The sequence below is a fragment of the Schistocerca cancellata genome, chromosome 2 (assembly GCF_023864275.1).
Source record: "Schistocerca cancellata isolate TAMUIC-IGC-003103 chromosome 2, iqSchCanc2.1, whole genome shotgun sequence".
In the NCBI taxonomy this organism is placed as follows: Eukaryota; Metazoa; Arthropoda; class Insecta; order Orthoptera; family Acrididae; genus Schistocerca; species Schistocerca cancellata.
The window spans coordinates 296,515,828-296,538,581 of record NC_064627.1 but is presented as its reverse complement, the minus strand read 5'-3'; the positions used below and the strand labels follow the sequence as shown (position 1 = coordinate 296,538,581).

Below are 22,754 nucleotides of genomic sequence, written 5' to 3'. Positions count from 1 at the left end.
GGTTGTTGGGAGGGTGGGAGTAATTAAGAGTCTGTGAACACCTCGGTCCTTGGTATATTTCGACAGAGACTGCTCGTCACTACAGATGTGTTGACCATGGGTGACTAGGCTGTATGCTGTATGGAAAAGATTTCTTGGTATGGAATGGGCAGCTATCAAAATGGAGATGATGTGAATGGTTGTAGGTTTGATATGGGTAGAGGTACTGATGTAGTCCATCTTTGAGGTCAAGGTCAACATCAATGAAGGTCACTTGTTGGGTTGAGGAAGCAAATCGGGGAGAAAATGTTGAGGTTCTAGAAGACTGTGGGTAGGGTGTCCTCACCCTCGATCCAGATCACGAAGATGTCATCAAAGAACCTGAACCAGATGAGGGATTTGGGATTCTGGTGGATAAAAAGGATTCCTCTAGATGGTCTGTGAATAGGTTGCCATAGAATGGTGCTGTGTGGGTGCCCATAGCCTTAACCCATATTTGTTGGTAGTGGATGCCTTCAAAGGAGAAGTAATTGTAGTTGAGGATACAGTTGGTCATGACAACTATGAAGGAGGTTGTAGGTTTGGAATCCTTTGGGCTACAGGAACCTGCATGGCACTGTTCTACGGCAGCCTAATCATGGGCAATTTAGAGGAATCCTTTCTAACCACCCAGAATCCCAAACCCCTCACCTGTTTCAGATTAATTAACGGCATCTCTATAATTTGGATCGAGGGTGAGGACACCCTATGCACATTCCTCCAGAACCTCAACACCTTCTCCCCCATTCACTTCACCTGTCCTCCCCAACCCAACAATCCATATCCCTCGATGTTGACCTCCACCTCAAAGATGGGACACCATGCATCCGTCCATATGAAACCCATTAACCATCTGCAACACCTTCTTCAACAGCTGCCACCCATTCCATACCAAGCAGTTCCTTCCACACAGACTATCCACCCATGGCCGTCGCATCTGTACTGACAAGCAGTCCCTCTTGAAATATACCAAGGGTCTCATTGAGGCCTTCACAGACCGCAATTATCCACCCCAACTAAGAAGAAAAACAGATCTCCCATGCCTTATCTCTCCCGTCACCCACACCTCCAAAGTCCCACTGTCCAGCCCCAGAATGGCACTCCCCTTGTGACTTAGTACCACCCAGCATTGGAACAACTGAATCATATTCTCCACCAGGGTTTGTTGTGCCCTGAAATAAGGAATCTTCTACCTATTACCATTCTCACCCCTCCCTCAGTGGTATTCCACCACCCATGAACCTACACAACCTTTGTCCATTCCTACACAACCCCTGCTCCCAACCCATTGCCTCATGGCTCACATCCCCATAATAGACCTAGAGGCAAGAACTGTCCCATACATCCCCCCCCCCCCCCCCCACACACACAAAATCACCTACTCCAGTCTGGTCACAAGCATAACCTATCCCCTCAAAGGCAGGGCTACCTGTGAAATCAGTCACATGATCTACAAGCTAGGATGCAACCACTGTGCTGCATTCTACATGGGCATGAAAACTAACAAACTGTCCGTCTGCATGAATGGCTACTTACAAACTGTGACCAAGAAACAGCTGGACCACCCACTTGCTGAGCATGCTGCCCAACACGATGTTGTACAGCCTGTGCCATCTGGAACTTCCCCACCACACCAGCTTTTCTTAATTGTGCATGTGGGAACTCACACTGCAATATATCCTACATTCCTGTAAGCCTCCTGGCCTCAACCCTCTTTTAGTCATTGTCCTTTACCCACTATCCCATTCCAGCACAATGCATCCACCGTCATTTTACTTCTCTCCTTTTCCACTGCTACCCCCCCCCCCCCCCCCCCTCCACTCCTTGCCCTCTGTCTAACTACCCGACTGCACTTGGGTGCCCTATCCTGTCTCCAACTCATCCATGTATACTCCCACATGCAGCACTTTACCATCCCCCGCTCCTACCCTGCTATTCCTCCCCCTCCCCACCCCAGTCCCCTCCTTACATCCACCACCCAGCTTGCTATTCCCATCATGCACTGCTGCTTGCAGTCTGGCATTGGCAGAACCTCTGGTCGTGTGTGTGTGTGTGTGTGTGTGTGTGTGTGTGTGTGTGTTTCAAATGGCTCTGAACACTATGGGACTTAACATCTGAGGTCATCAGTCCCCTAGAACTTAGAACTACTTAAACCTAACTAACTTAAGGACATCACAAACATCCATGCTCAAGGCAGGATTCGAACCTGTGACTGTAGTGGTCGTGTGGTTCCAGACTGAAGTGCCTAGAACCACTCGGCCACAGCAGTCGGCCTCGTGTGTGTGTGTGTGTTTATACTGTCTAATTCTGATGAAGGCCTATTGGGCCAAAAGCTTTGTTTATTAGTATTTTTGTTGCGCCTATCTGCGATTCAGCATCTTTCTGTCATGGTGCTTACTAGGTGACAACTCATCTCCATTTTTATTTTTTAACAGTCACTGTGACATCAACAATTCTACAGATGTGTGTATGTAATCTTTCCTGTCTGTTGTAGTTATTACCTGAATCTCCAGTTACATCACCCTTGTAGTGGTGCACTATTGTTGCAGTGCTCTACTGTCAATACAGTGGATGAAGCTGGACCACCTGTTATTGTCATGTGGACAAGATTATGGTCATCCCTGCAGTGATGAGACTGAGAATTTCAGTACTGCTTGCCACAGTGTTGACATTTCTGCCATTGTTCTGACCTCCTCCCACCCAACAGCTATGCCTTCAAATCTCTGTCATAGCAACATGGCCTACACAAGCCAAAAGGTGATAGTATGAAAAACCCATTTCACAAAAACTTACAGTCTGTATTCACATACTGAAACTGTGTCACTTGATATCAACAAGAACTGACGGTTCCTGAATGACAGAGTGGCATTAAAACTAATCTTTCCTGTCAGACACGAAGACACTGCTCTCCAGCAATTCTAATTAAATGAATTTCAATTTTCATTAATTAACAGACAAGATTACAATAAGAGAACTGGAAAACAATCAATTCCAGGTGAAGAGTGATCAAGCTGCTAACTTTGACTGTACCTGACATGTGCAAAGATGGATATTATACAAAATACACAAGATGACCTTGACGTAACTGTCACTGCTGATACTGAGATAAACTTAAACAGAAAATGACATTATCAAAGTCTAAATTTAAGGGGAGAGGCTTCTGAGATGGACTTGGAACAGCGACATCCAATCAAGTATATTTAATGAAATATTTGAAAAGTATGGGATATTTAATAATAATACATATATATGCACAACACTTCTCCCCCCCCCCCCCCCAAGTGTTTATGGTTAGTCTTTGTTTCCTACAAACTTATAAGGGACAGTCAAATGAAAGGAGCCAGGAGGAAAATAGGTTAAGTAAACCACTTATTATTTAAAAAATAATTGCCATAAAGTACAGTTTATACATTCATCCCACTCTGGGACAAGAGGGTCAATGCCTTATGAAAAAGTGTTTGTGGTTGCTTATGGAACCATGGTTGTATCCAGGTGTACATCACTTTGTCCTAACCAAATTCATGCCCATGAATGACTTTCTTCAGAGCTCCAATAATATAGAGATCACACAGGGAAAGATTGGGAATGTATGGAACATGTCTCAGGGATTGCCAGTGAATTTTTTGTAGTGTACTCGAAATGACCTTGGCAATATGTGAGTTGTGTCTAAGGCTGGGACTGTAGTGTGTGAGATCAAAAAGTTCATGAAATGTTGAGTCTTATCCTTGGTGTGGGCAATGATACATGGACATGCAGTGTACCTTAGCATTGACTATTTTGATCCTGTGTTGGTGTAGTCTCCTCACCTGTAACAGTCTGGGGGGGGGGGGGGGGGGGGGGGGGAGAGGGGAGAGAAGAAAGAATAAAAGAAAATTTTCTTAGCACTTTGAGCTTGTCAGTAAGCATTTTCTGTACTGGTCTTGGACACTATTTTTGATATCTGAGCTTTTATGTGGCAATCTTGTAAATGATTGGATATCTAATGTGAGAAACTTTGTTAACCAGAGCACCAACTGTCAGCTGATCAGCTGTTCATATTCACTGGGGAGGGGGAGTATGCAGACCAATGAAATAAGGCAAGAAGTGGAACAAAAATTGTGCATTTATGATCCATTTCTTGCACCATTCCATCAGTCTGCTCACTGGAACTGCCATGCTGTTTTCTAACAGCCACTTTTGAACTCCCAATGCCATTGTCTAATCTTTCATTCACAATAAAACCACTAAGAATGTAAATACTGGTTGTGAAAGCCTGTACTGTAAGGCCATTGTTGTTTGCTTTCACCAATAGTCAAACTATTAATGAATAACTTCCATGGTTTTGTAAACAATCAAGAGATGACAGCCCAGAAAGAAGTTTCACTAATGCACTGCCAACATTTACATACAAGCACAAGGCCTTTATTTTTTGAAAATGCTTCATTAGTGTGACTATTATATTGCACTTTTAATGTTTATTATAAGTTTTCTTGGGCTACCCTCCAGTTTTGTTCCTCCACGTGCAAATGAGCTGTGTGAAATTAGGGCTGCATAGTGTAAGGTGGTACACCTCTGGATCTTCAAACTCTGAAGGAAAATAATTAAGAAAAATAAACCTATCACCTTCACAACATATTAACTCCACATAACAATTTCATACACTGCCTAATGTAGACAGGTTGCTTATTTTAGTCACCTTAACTCACTGCGATGTCATTTCAGACAAGACAGGTAGAGAGCGGAGTGAAATGAGCTGTTCCTTTTTACGATTCAAACCAGATCATCCCAGTGGTCTTTCACTTGCAAGGGAAAGCAGCAGTCATAGCAAGCATATTGTCTTCATCTTCAATTCCTTTACTGCAGATAACACATTTACTCATGTATTACTCACATGAAATAACTGGAAGTAAATTGATATCTGTCACACAACCACAATATATTTTCTTTTATATTTGCACGTGGTACAAATAAATTAACTGTTTGTCTAAGTGCCATACATTGTGCAGGAAATAATGATTTACTGGGAAAGTGCATGAATACCAACACAAGATCAGAAACTGGATGGCAAAATTAAAAACCCTATACCGGCAATGGAAGCAACTAAAAAAAATGTGCTGCAGCCCACAAGCAAAAGTAAACAGAATTTGCCTAAAAGCTTGTGTGCATCGCACCACATCCACAATATTAAGGGATATTGGTCAAGCAACAGTTGAGAAGGCAGCCAAGATTCATGCATCAAATCGATCGTTAGTTATTTGAGAAAGACGAAAGAGCTTCTGAACATGTATGAATTTGAAAGTGAAAGAGAAACCAACAACCCATCAATGCTGACAATTTTAAAACATGTTCAGTCATCTTAATTGTTACAGAAATGGCCAGGTAAACACTCCTTTTACAAGAAAGGCTCCGGGACAGATTTTTTTTAAAAACAGGAAATTGTACTTGCCCAGTAGTGATCCTAGCTCCTATTAATGTAGTTCCCTTGGCTACCTATATACAGCTGCCAATGTTTCTGAAGGTCTTGGAAGCGAGCAGAGAAATTTTAATTTGGGATACCTGTAAGCTCATTTGTCACAGCCCATTGCAGTATCTTGATGAAGCTCTCTTTTTAGTTGCCTTTTAACTCATGGAAACAAGAAAAAATTGCCAAGGTGAGAGGTCGGTGAATATGGCAGATGTGGATGGCAAAAACAGAATGTTTGGCAAGATACTCAGTAACAGATAAAATAGTATGTCATTTAGTAACAACCAGTCCTGAGAATGCCACAAATCAAGGTGGCAAAGTTGAACTGGTTGTTGCAATTTTTTCAAGACTTTGATGTAAAGAGTTCCATTCACTGTTTGACCTGGAGGAACATACTCATGGTGAACTAATCCTTTAATATCAAAGAATGGGATCAACCTCATCTTTATTCTCACAGGCTGTCATTTGACTTTTTCCGAGGTTGGTGATCCATTCAGTACTTTGATGCCTCCTGTGAGGGTCATACTGATAGCACCAACTTTCATCCCCAGCAATAATCCTTGACAAAAATGTGGGATCACATGCTCTATCCAGTATTTAGAAGAAATTCTTACCTTTCCTCCTTTTACTTGTCTGTTAGTGTGTGGGGGATGAGTTTTGCAAGAAGTTTCCATTTCCTCAAATCTCTGCATAAAATCTTACGACACACATAATATTCAAATTAAGTAATTCTGATATTGCAAGCAGAATTACATTATGGTCTTCACGCAATAACTGCCTTACACACTCCAGGTTTTCATTGGTATGTACTGTAAACGGGCGACCAGCCCTGTGATCGTCTTCCAATGTCTTTGCCTTCACAAAACCTTCGGTCCTGTTCTAAAACACAATTATTGAAAGTGCCTGACCTGCATATACTTGCTCAATAATTGATCGCATTTCACTAGGGATTTTCCTGAACTTAACATTTTCTCTTTTCACACAATCAGCATCCATTGTGTCACTGTACCAAGAATCCAAACAGTGTGTTGCTAAGCACAGCCCTGCCACCTAGTGAGATTGCACTGAAACATGGCCTAGGTCATTTCAATGATGCACACACACCAGTAACATAAAAGCAACACCCATTCCTTTTTAGTATTGCAAACTCAAAAAAAGAAAAAACAGAAAAAAAGAGAAAGAAAAAACAGAAAAAGAAAAACACAAAAAGAGAAAAGAAAGAAAAAACTTGCCCTGGAACTTTTCTGACAATGAGAGCATTGTCTATGACTCTCAGAATGAGGTCATCTGTACAATATCAAAGCCCTAGAATTAGACACAAGAGCATCAAATACAGACACTTTTAGAGTTGTGTGACTGAAAAATTTCAGAGAAGGATCTCTTAGTTGTACAGGCATCAGATATATGAAATTATTCTCAAAAGCATTTCTCTGGAAAAACTGAATTTTAGAAAAATAGGTCCAACTATATATTAATCCTGAAACAATTTCAAAACAACTTGGTCTGGACCCAATTTTAATAAAATCCAAATTTTAGTCCAACAATTGGAAGGTCACAAAACACTTCAGTTCAGCCGATGTATCTCTAAACTTCCATTTTGTTCAAGATACTTTGAAAAGCACAATCTCGTGGAGCAAATTTCCATGCTCCAGGCACTATTAACATGCAAGAGAGCTGTTTATTATTTGAAAATGGTTATTGTTCACCATTAATTTGAATTACTTGCACAAGAAGAAAAAAAAGTGTAATTTTGTATATTCTGTGCCCCTTTGGAAGCCGAAACACTTTATCTGTATTTCAGTATCATTTCATGACTTATACACATTATTGTTTCTCATAATATTTCTAGTGTGGCTTTACAAAAACTGAAAAATCATTTATGGTACTCCCATTACGTACTTCGGCCATATTTGATCCTATTCATCTTCTGAATGAAAACTGAAAATGACCACTGCCTTGAATCATGAGGTAGGATAATCAGATGAAAAGATTCAAGCAGGACTCAATCAAATTTCAGATATTATCAATAACACTATTGAACAGATTGTTTCTAATGAAATAAGATTATATTTTTACATCTGACTTGAGTAACTAGTTCCTTAAGACAAGTATTGGCAGTGGCACAGAAACAAAGTCTTCCTAAATGCTCCACATTTAGTTATTAAACTGAAAGTAGTAAATTACGGTAAATTATTTACAAAAGACAGAAGGTAGTAGCCATATTTTCTTCCGTTAATATTTGAATATGAAACATAGGGTCTTATAATTCATCAGGGAGAAAGATTTCTTTTTAAATTCATTTTCTAATCTTATTTGGCTACTGGTGCTGTACATAGCAGTTTTATATGATTGTCACATTATCGATATTATTACAGCAGTATTCGTAACAGAACTGAAAGTAATAGAGGTCTTCTGATACTACTACTTGTGATTAAAGAATCAGTTTTATTTTATCTTTTAAATATAAGAGTCTAGGGGCAACCCTTGCACTTATTATATGGAGCCTAAATTGCCACAAATAATTTTTTTGTGCAACTGGAGGGTAGCACAAAGAAAAAAACATCAAACTTGAAAAATAAGAGCCATCCTAATGCCTCATATTCCAACAATGTTTAACTAGTAAAAATGGACAATGATCCCTTTAGTCAAGCTCAGTGCAACATTCAGTTGCTGCCAACCACGAAACTGCAATGGGAAAATTTCTCTGTGATGTTCAATTGGGTTTGGATACAGACTACGCCTCTACTGATTGCATGGTATTCTTTTGGCTCAATAAGTTTAGACATGAAAGAAATTCACTCGATTTAGAAACCCAGACACTGCTACCGAAGAAAATGCACTTTTGTGTTTAGGGAATGATATATGAGAATACCTGTTTTAGCTGTCAGGAGAGCCACTGTAGTCTTGGGACTAAATTAATGTTATCTTGGACTAAGAACAAAGTGAAATATATTAGCAAATTTTGCGGTCTATGAAAAGGATTGTGACAAGCACAAAAAATAGAAGGCTTCATATAATAATGAGTGACATAATATTAACTGGAAACAATTTGGCCACCAATGGATGTGCTACGAATATTCACATAAAGTCTTGTCTTAAGCAAAAGAAATACACTCCTGGAAATTGAAATAAGAACACCGTGAATTCATTGTCCCAGGAAGGGGAAACTTTATTGACACATTCCTCGGGTCAGATACATCACATGATCACACTGACAGAACCACAGGCACATAGACACAGGCAACAGAGCATGCACAATGTCGGCACTAGTACAGTCTATATCCACCTTTCGCAGCAATGCAGGCTGCTATTCTCCCATGGAGACGATCGTAGAGATGCTGGATGTAGTCCTGTGGAACGGCTTGCCATGCCATTTCCACCTGGCGCCTCAGTTGGACCAGCATTCGTGCTGGACGTGCAGACCGTGTGAGACGACGCTTCATCCAGTCCCAAACATGCTCAATGGGGGACAGAGCCAGAGATCTTGCTGGCCAGGGTAGTTGACTTACACCTTCTAGAGCACGTTGGGTGGCACAGGATACATGCGGACGTGCATTGTCCTGTTGGAACAGCAAGTTCCCTTGCCGGTCTAGGAATGGTAGAACGATGGGTTCGATGACGGTTTGGATGTACCGTGCACTATTCAGTGTCCCCTCAACGATCACCAGTGGTGTACGGCCAGTGTAGGAGATCGCTCCCCACACCATGATGCCGGGTGTTGGCCCTGTGTGCCTCGGTCGTATGCAGTCCTGATTGTGGCGCTCACCTGCACGGCGCCAAACACGCATACGACCATCATTGGCACCAAGGCAGAAGCGACTCTCATCGCTGAAGACGATACGTCTCCATTCGTCCCTCCATTCACGCCTGTCGCGACACCACTGGAGGCGGGCTGCACAATGTTGGGGCGTGAGCGGAAGACGGCCTAACGGTGTGCGGGACCGTAGCCCGGCTTCATGGAGACGGTTGCGAATGGTCCTCGCCGATAACCCAGGAGCAACAGTGTCCCTAATTTGCTGGGAAGTGGCGGTGCGGTCCCCTACGGCACTGCGTAGGATCCTACGGTCTTGGCGTGCATCCGTGCGTTGCTGCGGTCCGGTCCCAGGTCGACGGGCACGTGCACCTTCCGCCGACCACTGGCAACAACATCGATGTACTGTGGAGACCTCACGCCCCACGTGTTGAGCAATTCAGCGGTACGTCCACCCGGCCTCCCGCATGCCCACTATACGCCCTCGCTCAAAGTCCGTCAACTGCACATACGGTTCACGTCCACGCTGTCGCGGCATGCTACCAGTGTTAAAGACTGCGATGGAGCTCCGTATGCCACGGCAAACTGGCTGACACTGACGGCGGCGGTGCACAAATGCTGCGCAGCTAGCGCCATTCGACGGCCAACACCGCGGTTCCTGGTGTGTCCGCTGTGCCGTGCGTGTGATCATTGCTTGTACAGCCCTCTCGCAGTGTCCGGAGCAAGTATGGTGGGTCTGACACACCGGTGTCAATGTGTTCTTTTTTCCATTTCCAGGAGTGTAGTTCTGTATACATGAACAACAATGATGAACACCAGTTTACCAACGTAAAGGAATATTTCACAGCACAATACGATAGAACAAAAGTGAAGCTAGTTTGAGTAAAATGTGATACTTTAAGAGTGAAGAGAGGAGAGGGGAATGGGGAGAGGTGGGTCTGGGTCAGAAGTAGTATTTAGTCATAAGCTGTGTATTCTACATTATTAGAATTTACTGTTACATGCCAGTAACAATAGGTAAATTAGTGCATTGAATGTGCATAAGGAAGTCAGTTGTCTTTAATTCTTCTTCTTAAATTTTACCTTTGATACTATGATTGTGAAACTCTGTTTCTGTAATATGCAAACCAAGCCTGTTACAAGATCTACTGATTTGTATGATGCATACATGTTAATGATGACGTATTTTGGCCTTCCAAGACTACTCCATTGTACATCCTGCCTCATACACTTATGAACTCCAGCCACACAAATGGTAAACTACAGAACAAAGGCAGAATAACATTTAAAAATCACTTAAGCTGGTTACCAACTAACACAAATTCACTGTACGTTTTTATAAAAAGAATTACCACCTCTAAACCTGACGAATGCGTGAATGGACACAGACGAACTATCTGCTTTGATGACACACTATGACAGTTCAGGGGTTCGATCGCCCGCTACATCCCATTGGTCATTTGGATATTGCCACCCACTAGTCTTCACCAACCCCAGAGATTGGAACATCATCTATAACATATCCTCTCACTGCAGCACCCTCTTGGACTTATCCTGTTCTAACGAAAGTTCCCTTTTCTCTCCCAAGGGCAAAATTTCTTTATTTCCTCAGTTAATTACAATTACTGTTGCTGCTGTTGTGGTCTTCAGTCTGGAAGACTGGTTTGATACAGCTTATCATGCTAGTCTATCGCCCGCATCTCGTGGTCGTGCGGCATCGTTCTCGCTTCCCACGCCCGGGTTCCCGGGTTCGATTCCCGGCGGGGTCAGGGATTTTCTCTGCCTCGTGATGGCTGGGTGTTGTGTGCTGTCCTTAGGTTAGTTAGGTTTAAGTAGTTCTAAGTTCTAGGGGACTGATGACCATAGATGTTAAGTCCCATAGTGCTCAGAGCCATTTGAACCATTTTTTGCTAGTCTATCCTGTGCAAGCCTCGTCATCTCTGAATAACTACTTCGATGTACATCCATTTTGAACCTGCTTTCTGCATTCGTGCCCTGGCCTCCCTCTGCAATCCGCCCTCCCCCAATCAACGAATTGTCAAACTCACTACTCCTTGATGCCTCAGGATGTGTCCTATCAAACAACCATTTTCTTAAGTCGAGTTGTGCCATTCTTTTTTCCACAATTTGATTTAGTGCTACCTCATTAGTTATTTGATCTGCCCACCTAATCTTCAGCACCACATTTCAAAAGCCTCTAATTCTCTTCTTGTATGAGCTGCTTATCATTCATATTTCGCATCCTTTGAAGGTAACACTTCAGACAAGTACCTTCAGAAAAGTCTTCCTAATATTAAATTTATATTTGACGTTAACAAATTCTTCTTTTTCAGAAACACTTTTCTTGTTATACCTAGTCAGCATTTTTATGAACTGTCTGCTTCGCCAATCAACAGTTATTTCACTGCCCACATTTAAAAAAAATCTACAACTGTTAGTGTCTCATTTGCCAATCTAATTCCCTTGGCATCACATGCTTCAATTCAACTACATTCCATTACTCTTGTTTAACTTCTGTTGATGCTCACCTTATATCCTCCTTTCAAACATTATCCATTCTGTTCAACTGCTCTTCCAAGTCCATTTCCATCTCTGAGGGAATTAAAATGTCACTGTCAAACCTCAAAATTTTCATTTTTTTTTTTCTGCCTGGTAATAATTCTATTTCCAAAGTTCTCCTTGGTTGTTCAATGTACAGACCAAACATTATCAAGGATAGACTACCTGTCTCACTTCCTTCTGAAGTACTGCTTCCCACTCAGGTCCTCTGACCTTTAGAACTGCAGTCTGGTTCCTGTATAAGTTGGAAAAAATAATTTGCTTGCAGTATTTTATCCCTGCCATCTACTGATCAGAGTGTAGTCAGTAATACAAATGATTGTAACTGGTGATGAAACATAGCTGCATCTGCTTCACCCAGATGTGAAATGATAATATGAGTCTGAATCTTCCCACATAATAATTGTCAAACACAAGGAATGTGGACAAGAGAATGTTGAGGATTTTACTTATATCGAATGAATGCACTGCAATAACTTTTGTAGGCTGGAAAGCAACTGTAAACTATTATGCTGGAATGCTGGCTTGTAAGGATTCCTACTAAGAAACTGTAGTGCACCAGCCCACAGTGGTGTGTCCAAATTTACGTATTTCTTAAGCACTTCAAACTCCAGATACATCGTCCCATACGGTCATATCTGTCATCACGTATTTGCAGCCCCATATAAAACGTGATAGAAAATGTTTGCAAATACTATTTTGAGTCTTCAGAAAGCCCCAGGTACTATCAAAAAATACACCCAATAATTTCCCAAAAAGATATATTCAGGAAAAAAAAGATATATTCAGGAATCCCCAGATAGAGAGATCTCAAAAAACACTGGGAGATAAAAATTAAACTGTTTGTTATTTATTAGTAATATCTTTTCCCTTGAAAGACAGATAACTTCCCTGTTTCCCATGATGTGAAAATATATGAGCTGTCAATGCAGTTAGGAGCTGCAAGGCTGGCCTATCCCGTCATCAGCTACAGAACTATGCTACACATCTATTTTACCAAATGATAAACTTTGTGCATCATCACTCATCCAGTCGCAGGGCCCTATGTGGGGGGAGGGGGGGATAATAATAATATCCAATCAAAAACAAAAGGATCACTAGCCACATTATCATACAGTAGTTCAAACAGTGTACAGGATGGTTTGGACAGTCTCTCCACTCTTTGGTGTGTCAGTACTGTTTCCCTGTTTGGCACACTAATTACACCTCTTCCTCATGATTTGCCTTTTCCCTTCAGTTAGTTCCTGCTTTTGTACAATGTGTTTTTTATTGTGAGGTTTCTTTCTTGCATCTCTTCAAATTTCCACTAGAAGAATGTCTTCTGTAAGTAGTAGTCTAAACAAATCCATAAATGTATTGCTAGTGGGATGAATTGGTAAACATTCCTGTTTTATAAATGGGTGATATTGCATGTGGAGAGGTTCATTAGGCCACGTCTCACCTGATTAAGTAATGTCTGTGCCAGTATGGGATCTTCGGCATCTATGATTTCATCACTATCATTGTTCCTATCTTCTGATGCTGCACTATATTCATGAAACATACCTGAAAGCTCCGCATCCATACTACCATTGCTTAGGTGCATTTCCATATTCTCGAGACTCAAGCTGGTTTGTAATATATTCAGTACCTGACCGGTAGTGAATTTTTTGTTCGGCCTAAGCTTTTTAGCATTAGGAGATCCCGGTGTCTGTTGATTAGACACCATTTTGAACAATCTACCTTAAGAGACAACTAAGCACAGGTAAAATGTGACAACTAAGCACAGACAAAAAGAATGAGTGTTGACACTTAGAAGTGTCAACTGCAGTGAACATGCTAATAACTGCGTAGAAGCCTGCAAAGCCTTTCTTGGGAGAAAGTGAGTGTAGAGTAGAAAGCTCTGTTGATTAAGTCATTATTGGAAATCCATTATGTGTAACATACCAAATATGGGTCACCATCCTTCTTTGGGAACTTCTTAATTGTTACACTCGTTGTTTGATCTACAACTGAGACATGTAACAAATCCAGTCCAGTGTTATTCCACACACCATCCCCAGATATCTGTAAAAAAGAATTTAAGGGTAGGTATGGCAGGTTAATTAATGTTCACATCTTTTTAAAAAATATGGGGAACTTACTGGTTCTATTCCTGCCAATTTACACCTGTGACACTGCATCGGTATCTCTTGAAGCAAGACATCTTTTCGAAGATCTGTGGCTCTACAGTCTTCAACATTTCCATAATCAACAAAAATAATTTTCAGTGTGCTGTCTTCATTTAACTGTGAAATTTAAACAATTATACTCTGCTTTAAATACACAAATTCAAAAAATTCTCTATATTTATCACACAGCCACTTTCCCTTTTTTTGTTCTCTTTCAAACATGGAATGACAACTGTACCTTCAATACCTTTCCACGGTACCATTTCTTATCCCCATGGTATTTAGCAATGCACAACTGTCCTTCAAACCAATACAGATCCTGAGGGGCTGGTTTTGAATTTCCAAAGCGAGATTGCAGGGCATTTTGTATCATTGTCAATGTATTACTTTCTGTAACAAAAGAAAGAAAGAAATATTACCTCAAGAGTACAGGCATTCTTTTTTTGACAAGTCAGTCAGCTATATTCATTATGATATCTTTGGTGGCATATAAATAATGCAAGGAGCAGTAACTATTTCAGCGTTAACTAGCACTGCACGTGCTACACCTGACCTCCCCCCTCCCCCATAACACACACACACACACACACACACACACACACACACACACACACACACACACACACAAAGAGGGAGGGTGAGGGGGGTAGGGACAAAGAGGGAGGGTGGGAGGGAGGGAAGCAGGGAGAGACGGGAGGGAGGGGGGGAGAGGGGACTAGTTTGTGCCAGCACCGCAGCTCAAATGAAATGGAGAAGGTGGGGGAGAGGGAGACTGAGAGGTAGTATCTAGAGGAGTTGGCACACGGAGAAAGAATACAGGGAGAGGGAGGCTCTGAAGGAGGGAAGGCTGCCTCATGGCAGCAAGGAAGAGTCAGAAAGCCACTAGATAGGTATGTGGCACTGTGGTGTGTTTAGTTTGGTACAGGCAGATGGAGCACAATGATGTGAAAGGGGTGATAAAACAGAGAAAGATGGAGACTGCAGAGAGAAGGGTGTGCCAGAAAGAGTACAGTGAGGGCAGCAGTGGAAATTGGTGTGGGACAAGGACCAGTCCAGACTGAAACCAGGAGGATTGTAGGATCAAAGAATGTCTTGTAAGGGTTCTTTACATGTATGCTGTTAACAGCAGCTAGTATTGGAGGGGGTCGGTGGAAGGTTATGAAGCAGCCAAAGAAGTTGAACATTTTATACTTAGCAATGTTTTCTGCCACTGAGTGGTCCACTTAGCTCTTGGCTAAAGTTTGGCAGTGGTCTTTTATTGAGCTTGACATACAGCTGGTGGTCAAGGCCACATAAAATATTTGCTCAACTTTCAGTAAAGCTAGTATATAATATGATTAACTTACAGAGGTGGCTCTACCTCTGATAGGGCAGGACAGTAAATGATATGCCTGTGACAGAAACAGAATAGCAAATGCTGAATAAAAGAATTTCACTTGACACCATATAGTGAAAATGGAGTGTCACTGAGAACTGGCACTTGTTTTTTCACTAGAAATTTCACTAAAACTGTAACCATATGAACATCTACATAGTTGTGCAGCAAGAAGAAATCTTTCCCCTTCCACAGTTGGGGACGAAACCTCCGATCCTTTTGTACAACCATCCCAAACACTCAAATCATACAGGGAACTTACATCGGTGCCACTGGAAACAAATTCCCTTTGGAAATGCCACAAGTGTAAAAAAAACCAATGAGGATTATCGTCACTTTCGTTCACAAGTTCTTCAGTCTTGGCAAATCATCAGTGATCCATTCTGCACTATGTCATTTTATGGTAGATTTGTCTTGATAACACTAAGCCTTGTCAGCTGCGATAATTTTTTCCAGAAAAGAAATGTCCGTATTTTTCATATCAATCAAGAAATGGCAGGCATTCCTGCGACGTCATTTTACTTCGGTAGACAAATTTTTCACACACTTCTATCTTCTTCAAAATATTCTGGGGAATGTCTTGCACACTTGATTTAGAGGTATTCATTTCTTCAGTGATAGATACACGTGAGATAACAGTTGATTTTCAGAAGATAATGAATTTTCTCAATGTTTCCATTGGATGAACGTGAGGCAAGATGCCCTGACCTCTCATTGCCCTTGTGCAACATCTGCCCTTTAAAATGTTTAAACCACTTAAATACTCATGGATGACTTAAACAATCACCACTGTACGCCTTTTTCATGGACTCAAATGTCAAACCATGGATCATTGCTCCATTGCAATTTTACACGCAATGCTGATACACTATGATGGCACACCCACCATTGCCTGCTCACAATTGAGTGGTTCCAGAGCACAGTTGTTAGTTCAAGACTGCTTATGTGGCAAGAATAAAATCAGTCTCTGAACATACAGTGTAGATTTCTCCTTTTCAGATAAGGTGGCATGGCAGTAGTTGTCAGAGTTATCATATGGATTTCTCATTTTTCTGGCTAGAATTTATGCAGGCTGAGGATATGTATAAAAATTGTTCCTGTCCATTGCTAAGTAATACCCTTAATTGAGAAGTTATTTGAGTAGAATTATGACCAACTAGGATATACTGAAAGGTTTTCAAATTTCTGATCCAGCTTTGTTCCTTTCCCCGCATAAATCATGAAGGACCAGAAGTAACTACTTTGTTTCTTCCATAGAGGATAGTTTTATACCAAATTATGCCCACTTTAGTGGTTCTGGGTGGCAAAATTAGTTTTAGTAATTGTTTTATCGATTTCAGTTAGAGAACACCGCAACTGTTTTTGTAAATTACACTGTAGGAAATACTCCAACCAACCACAAATTTTTTAGAAACTATTTTACTCTACTGTTACTAGTTTCAGGCTTGAGCCTGTTTGCCCATCGTCAGACAGAAGTGTTGATTTCTTGGCTTTCCTAGAGCTTTTCATGAAGATATACGTGTAAAACTTACAAGGAAATCAATTCTACCATGGTGATGATGGCTTCAAGCCCAAAACTAGTAACAGTATGGCTGGCTGCAGTATTTCCTACATTGTAGCTTTAGTTGCTGTACATTGTTTGTTGACTATACTTCTAAAGTTTTGAAATGATCTGTAACTGCTTTATAAAACCATGAACATTTATTACACGACTGTATAAAGATATGTTTTCAATGTAGAGGCGTCCTTAACATTAAAATGATTTGCAGATATTTTTCATGAGTCTTCACAATTATATTGTTTTATATCTCCATTCACAAATCTAAAAACTGCCTAATCTGAGGCTATACTTAAGCAGTCCACACATACTAGTTGTGGCATAAAAGCGTCTGCTGGCAAACTCCAACAACAGCATGCCACCCAAGGTGTACTTCAAACAAATAACACAACGTAAACAAACTTTTGTACTAAAATTAAAAAAAAAACCTTGCATATGCTTACAATTGATTGCAACATTAACTAACACCATGTTTACTCATTTATAGATGATGAGGGTACAGAAAACTTCACACAACTGACTCTTAAGGAAAAAATACAGAATTTAATTCTGCAAAATTTTGTATACTCACACATGCTGTCCCATATATATGAATAAGTGCTTTACAATTTTTTAAGCAGTCTAATTCAAACATTAAATATTATAATAGAAATACTATTTTTCATTAATATATGGCATATATCAAATACAATTCATACCTCATTTTCTTTTTCATAAATAAATTATCCTTCTACTTAAAACATTGGTACCATTATGTTCTACACCTTAAAAACTGCTTGTTTGAGTTGACTCAGATAAGTATACCCCTTTTTTGTTTTTACCCATCACTATCATTATTGTTTTTTCTTTTGAAGTCGAATAACCATACATGCTCCCATAAGAAATTCTATTAACTGAATTAGCCCTGGCAAGGTAACATATTTATATACAGGGTGTAACAAAACTGTATGGCACAAATTGCAGGACGCATTCCTCACACACAGACAAAGAAATTATGGTACATAAACATGGATCTGGAAATGGAAACACTTTGTTTCTATGGTGACAGCATGCAGCACCACAGGTGTCGATAGGTCGACAAGCCCCTCCAAAGATGGCATACAGAGCAGCAATTGCCGCACCAAGACGTAGCGGTGGTGTCATCAGAGAAGTGATATAAGCCAGCACCACAGCAGAGAGCACAGTTCCAAGTCAGCTTGACTACTGATAAGACCGCCTTCTATTTGCATACTTCACGCTGCATCGTCTGCTTCTAGCGAGTCCACATCGAATGTTCAAATGTGTGTGAATTCCTAAGGGACCAAACTGCTGAGGACATCGGTCCTAGACTTACACACTACTTAAACTACGAACAAAACACAAACACACACACACACACACACACACACACACGCACACGCACGCACGCACACCCGCGCGAGGACTCCGGTGGGATCAGCAGCGTAATCTGTGACATGGCACCTCTAAACGTGCGGCCACTCCGTGCTACATGAGTCCAAAGCAGCTGATTTTCTGTGATAATTCTAGTGGATCAAGAACTGTCTACCATCTAGCCTTAGCTTCTGGAATAGCAGTTGAACTTCAGGATCTGCTACCTAAGCTGATTTGTACAGTTGAGTATTCGTCAATAAATGTATGTGTTCTTGTCACTAATCATTATTATTGTTTCAATATTCTCCTCATTCTTCTCTCATAGTGTTTCGCTCAGCACATTATAGATAGATGATGGTGGCGATAAGTACAATCTCCTCCTGAGGTTGTATAAGAAGTATCCCACAACGGATGGCACTGAAGAGGGAAAGGATCTGCACAAGTCACAGGATTTATTTTTACTTTTGCCTGCCCACTCTTGTTATTTGTTATTTATATCTTGATAGTTCTTTTCATATGTCTAGTGCATTAATGTGTGGACTTTTGACTCAGGACCGACAGTGTGTCATTTTGTGTGCAGTGTCTAATCCAAATTCCTAACAGGCGTGGCTTCTGTATCACAAGACAGTTCTCAAATATATGTTATTCAGTTACAGGGCAAGCAAATCCAGCAGTTGTTGCTAACACAATAGCAGCAGCAGAATCAACAAGCAACACAGCAGCTTCAGCCTCCATGATGCCATTCCACCATTTCAACAAACGATATGAGGACTGGTCAGAATACGTAGCTCCATTGATGAATCATGGAGGCACACAAATTGCACGGTACGAAGATCATAGCACCTTTCTTTCCACTGTGGGTAACAAAGTTTATAGGCTCATAGTGAAATTGTTTCCTGGAAAACAACCAAAACAGTTAGAGTTTGAGACTTCAGTTAGAAAGTTAACTACTTTCTTTGATAAACACACACTCTTCGGTGCTGCAAGGTTCAAGTTTTTTGCCATTAGGAGGCAGCAGGTCACTCTCATAAACAGTGGATCACTGGTTTACAAGGTTTAACCAGGCATTACAAGTTTTTGTGAATCTGTCAACAATCATACTGTGATGTCACACTGGGTAATGCTATACTCAAAATATTTGTGATGACACAATTCGTGCTGCTATTTTGAAACAACCTTATCCTTCTTTAGATACAGTGTTACAGTTAATTGGGGCTCAGGACACTTAAGATTTAGCATGTGAGATGCAAAAGTCAAATATTAATGAACTGCATAGTGACAGTGCTAGTAGTGCTGTAGAATGTAAACCGTCTGGTGTCAACTGCGCCCATATGGCATCATGTACAGAGACAGACAGTGCCACGTCGCGCCGGCAGAATGCCAGTAGACAGAAAAAAATAGCAAAGTCAAGCCCAAAGTGCACTAGCCGCCATAAGCATCTCAGTGTCCAAGTAGCGACACTTTTTTTTATTTTGGCAATACAAAAGGTAATGTTCAGCCAATGTGCAGGAAAAAGCTGTGGGGACAGCAAATTCCCAAGTAACATGCCAAAACCAGTTCAAACCATTAAAGTTCTCACAGCACAGCCGGCCATGGAACAGTGTGACCACGCAGCTGTAGTAAATGTTGTGAAAGGTCACCCAAATACAAAACTTAGCAAACAACAGTCGGGTGATTTTCATGTGGCAAGCAAGTCACACCAACTCAAACATAGGTCCACTACTAAATCTTTGCCCCACCCATGGAAACCGATGGACAGCAACAGGCAGGAAGAGAGTTCTCTCTTCAGATGTGGAACGTAGTCAGGACAAGGTATTTATTACTTTTACAGAGCTAAGAACAATATCAAATTGCAGCTGGACACTTGTGCCTCAGTTACACTTCTGAACAATCATTATTTATGAATGATTAGGTTCACCTATACTGAGTCCAGCTATGCATGTGTCAGATTGTAACTGACAGGAAATTTCAGTTTTAGGAACTATCAGTACAGCAGCTATTTTTCAAACTGTAACAAAGACAGTTGTATCCACAGTGCTTTCTGCCAAACCTTCACAGAATATTTTTGGCTTCGATTCTTTTGATATTTTTGGACTGTCAATCCACAAGTCAGACTTGCAAATTTCAACAGATATGCCTGCAGGCAAGCTGCAAGCTCTGTGTGACAAATTTAGTGAACCTTTAGCAAAGGTCTTGGTTGTACGAACAATTTTTTAGCTCATGTGTCATTCAAAGACAATGCACAACCAAAGTTTTGTTGAGCTAGGCAAGTGCCCATTGTCATTATGGAGCAGCTCGCTGAACAATTATGGGAATGGCAAGCTAATGGGGTCCTCAAGCCGATCAATCCAAGTCAATGGTCTTCCCAATTAGTCACCCTACGCAAACCTTCAGGACGTCTTTAACTGTGTGTTGATTTTAAGTTCATGGCATATATGGGGCTACTAATTATTACTGCGAAGGAAAATGACAAGAAGTCATCCGTTACACATGTGTGGTACTACATTTCAGGAAGGTTTGTTTATACTGCTACCACGAGCCAAGCCAGATTCCAGCAGCTTACTAAAATAGTAAGATTTGATGACAGAGTCGCTAAGCGATTGCAGGAAATGTGATAAGTTTGCTGCAATAGGAGAAGTTTTTGATAAAATGAATGAATCACTGCCAAAATATTATTTTGTTGGGATGCACACTGTTATTGATGAAATACTGTGATTGTTCTGTGGCAGGTGTCCCTTCAAGGTCTTCATGAAGGAAAAACCTGGTAAATATGATATACTTTTACACATGCTCACAGACGCTAAAACTAGCTATGTTATCAGCTTGGAGCCTTATGCTGGGAAAAGAAATGATGGTACACAACAATAAAATTCTCTGCAACTGTGGTCAAACGCCTGGTGGTTCCTATACGTAATTCAGGGTGAAATGTCACTACAGACAGATATTACACTTCAATTGATTTGGTCAAAGATCTGTGGAGGAATCACAAGCTAACTCTCGTGGGAACATTACAAGCTAAGAGGAAACCTACCTCAAGACTGAAAGATATCTCAAGATGAGAATTATATTCCAGTAAATTTGCTTTCAGTGATACTATCACAATTGTTTCTTATATCCCCCATGAAAAACCCAAAAGAAATTTGCTATTTCTATCATCTAAACATCATGACACTGCAATTGGTTCACCTACTGACACTTTGAAGAAAACAGTTATAAATTTATATTATAATGAGACTAAAGGTGGCATTGACACGACTGATCAAATAGTGAGGAAATGTTCAACTAAGAGGACTGAGGAAGTGTTCAACTAAGAGGGCTACAAGGAGGTGGCTGCTGTCTGTTTTCTATACTCTGGTGGACATAGCAGCGGTAAATAATTACACATTATTTTTGTTGAACTTCCCAGACTGGAATAAGAAAAAACTTAATAAGCGACGACTCTTTCTTCGAGAACTGGGACTACAGCTCATAAAACTACACATTGGAGAAAGTTCTATAAATATTTGTAGGACTGCAAAAGCCTGTAGTTTCAGGTATGGTGTTCTCGGATGGGAAATCAAGCACAACTTCAGTGCAAAGGAAGCTCATGGAGGTAAAGGTAGATGTCATTTGTGTGTTAGTGAAAGCCTTTCAAATGCAGGAAAGTACAAGAAAGTGAACAAAACAACTATAATCTGCAACAATTGTAAGAGATACACATGTGGTAAACACAGCAAAAAACTGTTGTATGTTCTAAGTGTGAAGTAGATTCCAAAGTGAGTGGTGAATAATTCTTCTAGCAAACTATGTTATGCACTTAAGGTTTTTGTGTATTACCTCAAGTTTTTGTAATTTTTTAAAAATAATAGTAAAGGGTACTTCAATAGTACTATACCAACTTTTAGTACTAATTTTTCTCAAGATAATCAGACTTAGTAAACATAAATGACGAAGTAAGTGAAAGACATAAAATGCATTATTGAAAACAGTTTTAACAGAAATATTCAGGTTCTGGATCCTGATTATCCATGAATAGATCTTTCAAAATTATGTTATTAATGTAATTCAAGATCAATTAATGAATTTTATTTATTTTTTAATTTTTTTCAATGGTGAGCACAAAGTTGCCCCCCCCTTCCCCCCTCTCTAGTAATATATGTTACTGAAAATGCGTTGGTATTGCGAAGGTTAATTATTGTTTTCAAAATAAATTCAGCAAAACTAAGTTCCATTTTGGTGCCAAGACATTAAACTACTACGTCCACAAGCTACTTTAGCATTACTACAGCTCGGACAATCCTGTGAAAACACATTTTAGATATACAGGCAGAAGAAGTGTTCTGTCAGTGGAACTAGTGAACATGAAAAGACGGAAGTAAGAAAGAAAAGGTAAGACTTGGAATGTTGGAACCTAAGAAAGACAAAGACACAGCCCAAAGACAGATACCCCTCCCATACTGCAGCCCAGGGTCCTTCCCTGGTGTGCTGCAGGACAGAGATCTTCATCAGTTCTACAGAAGGACATCACAAGCTTCACTCTCACAGGCCCC

At 40.6% G+C, this 22,754-nt stretch overlaps 1 protein-coding gene across 3 annotated transcripts in view; it reads right to left on the bottom strand.

The window, feature by feature from the left end:
* The window catches only part of LOC126161664 (uncharacterized), a 496,787-nt gene that overhangs the window by 33,511 nt on the left and 440,522 nt on the right, over positions 1-22,754 (bottom strand). For all 3 annotated transcript variants that reach the window (XM_049917659.1, XM_049917660.1, XM_049917661.1), the window contains exons 24-26: positions 14,160-14,311; positions 13,895-14,038; positions 13,698-13,817 (exon numbers count right to left, since the gene is read on the bottom strand). In XM_049917659.1, the coding sequence (XP_049773616.1) occupies positions 13,698-13,817; positions 13,895-14,038; positions 14,160-14,311 (416 nt within the window). The remainder of the gene's footprint in view (positions 1-13,697; positions 13,818-13,894; positions 14,039-14,159; positions 14,312-22,754) is intronic.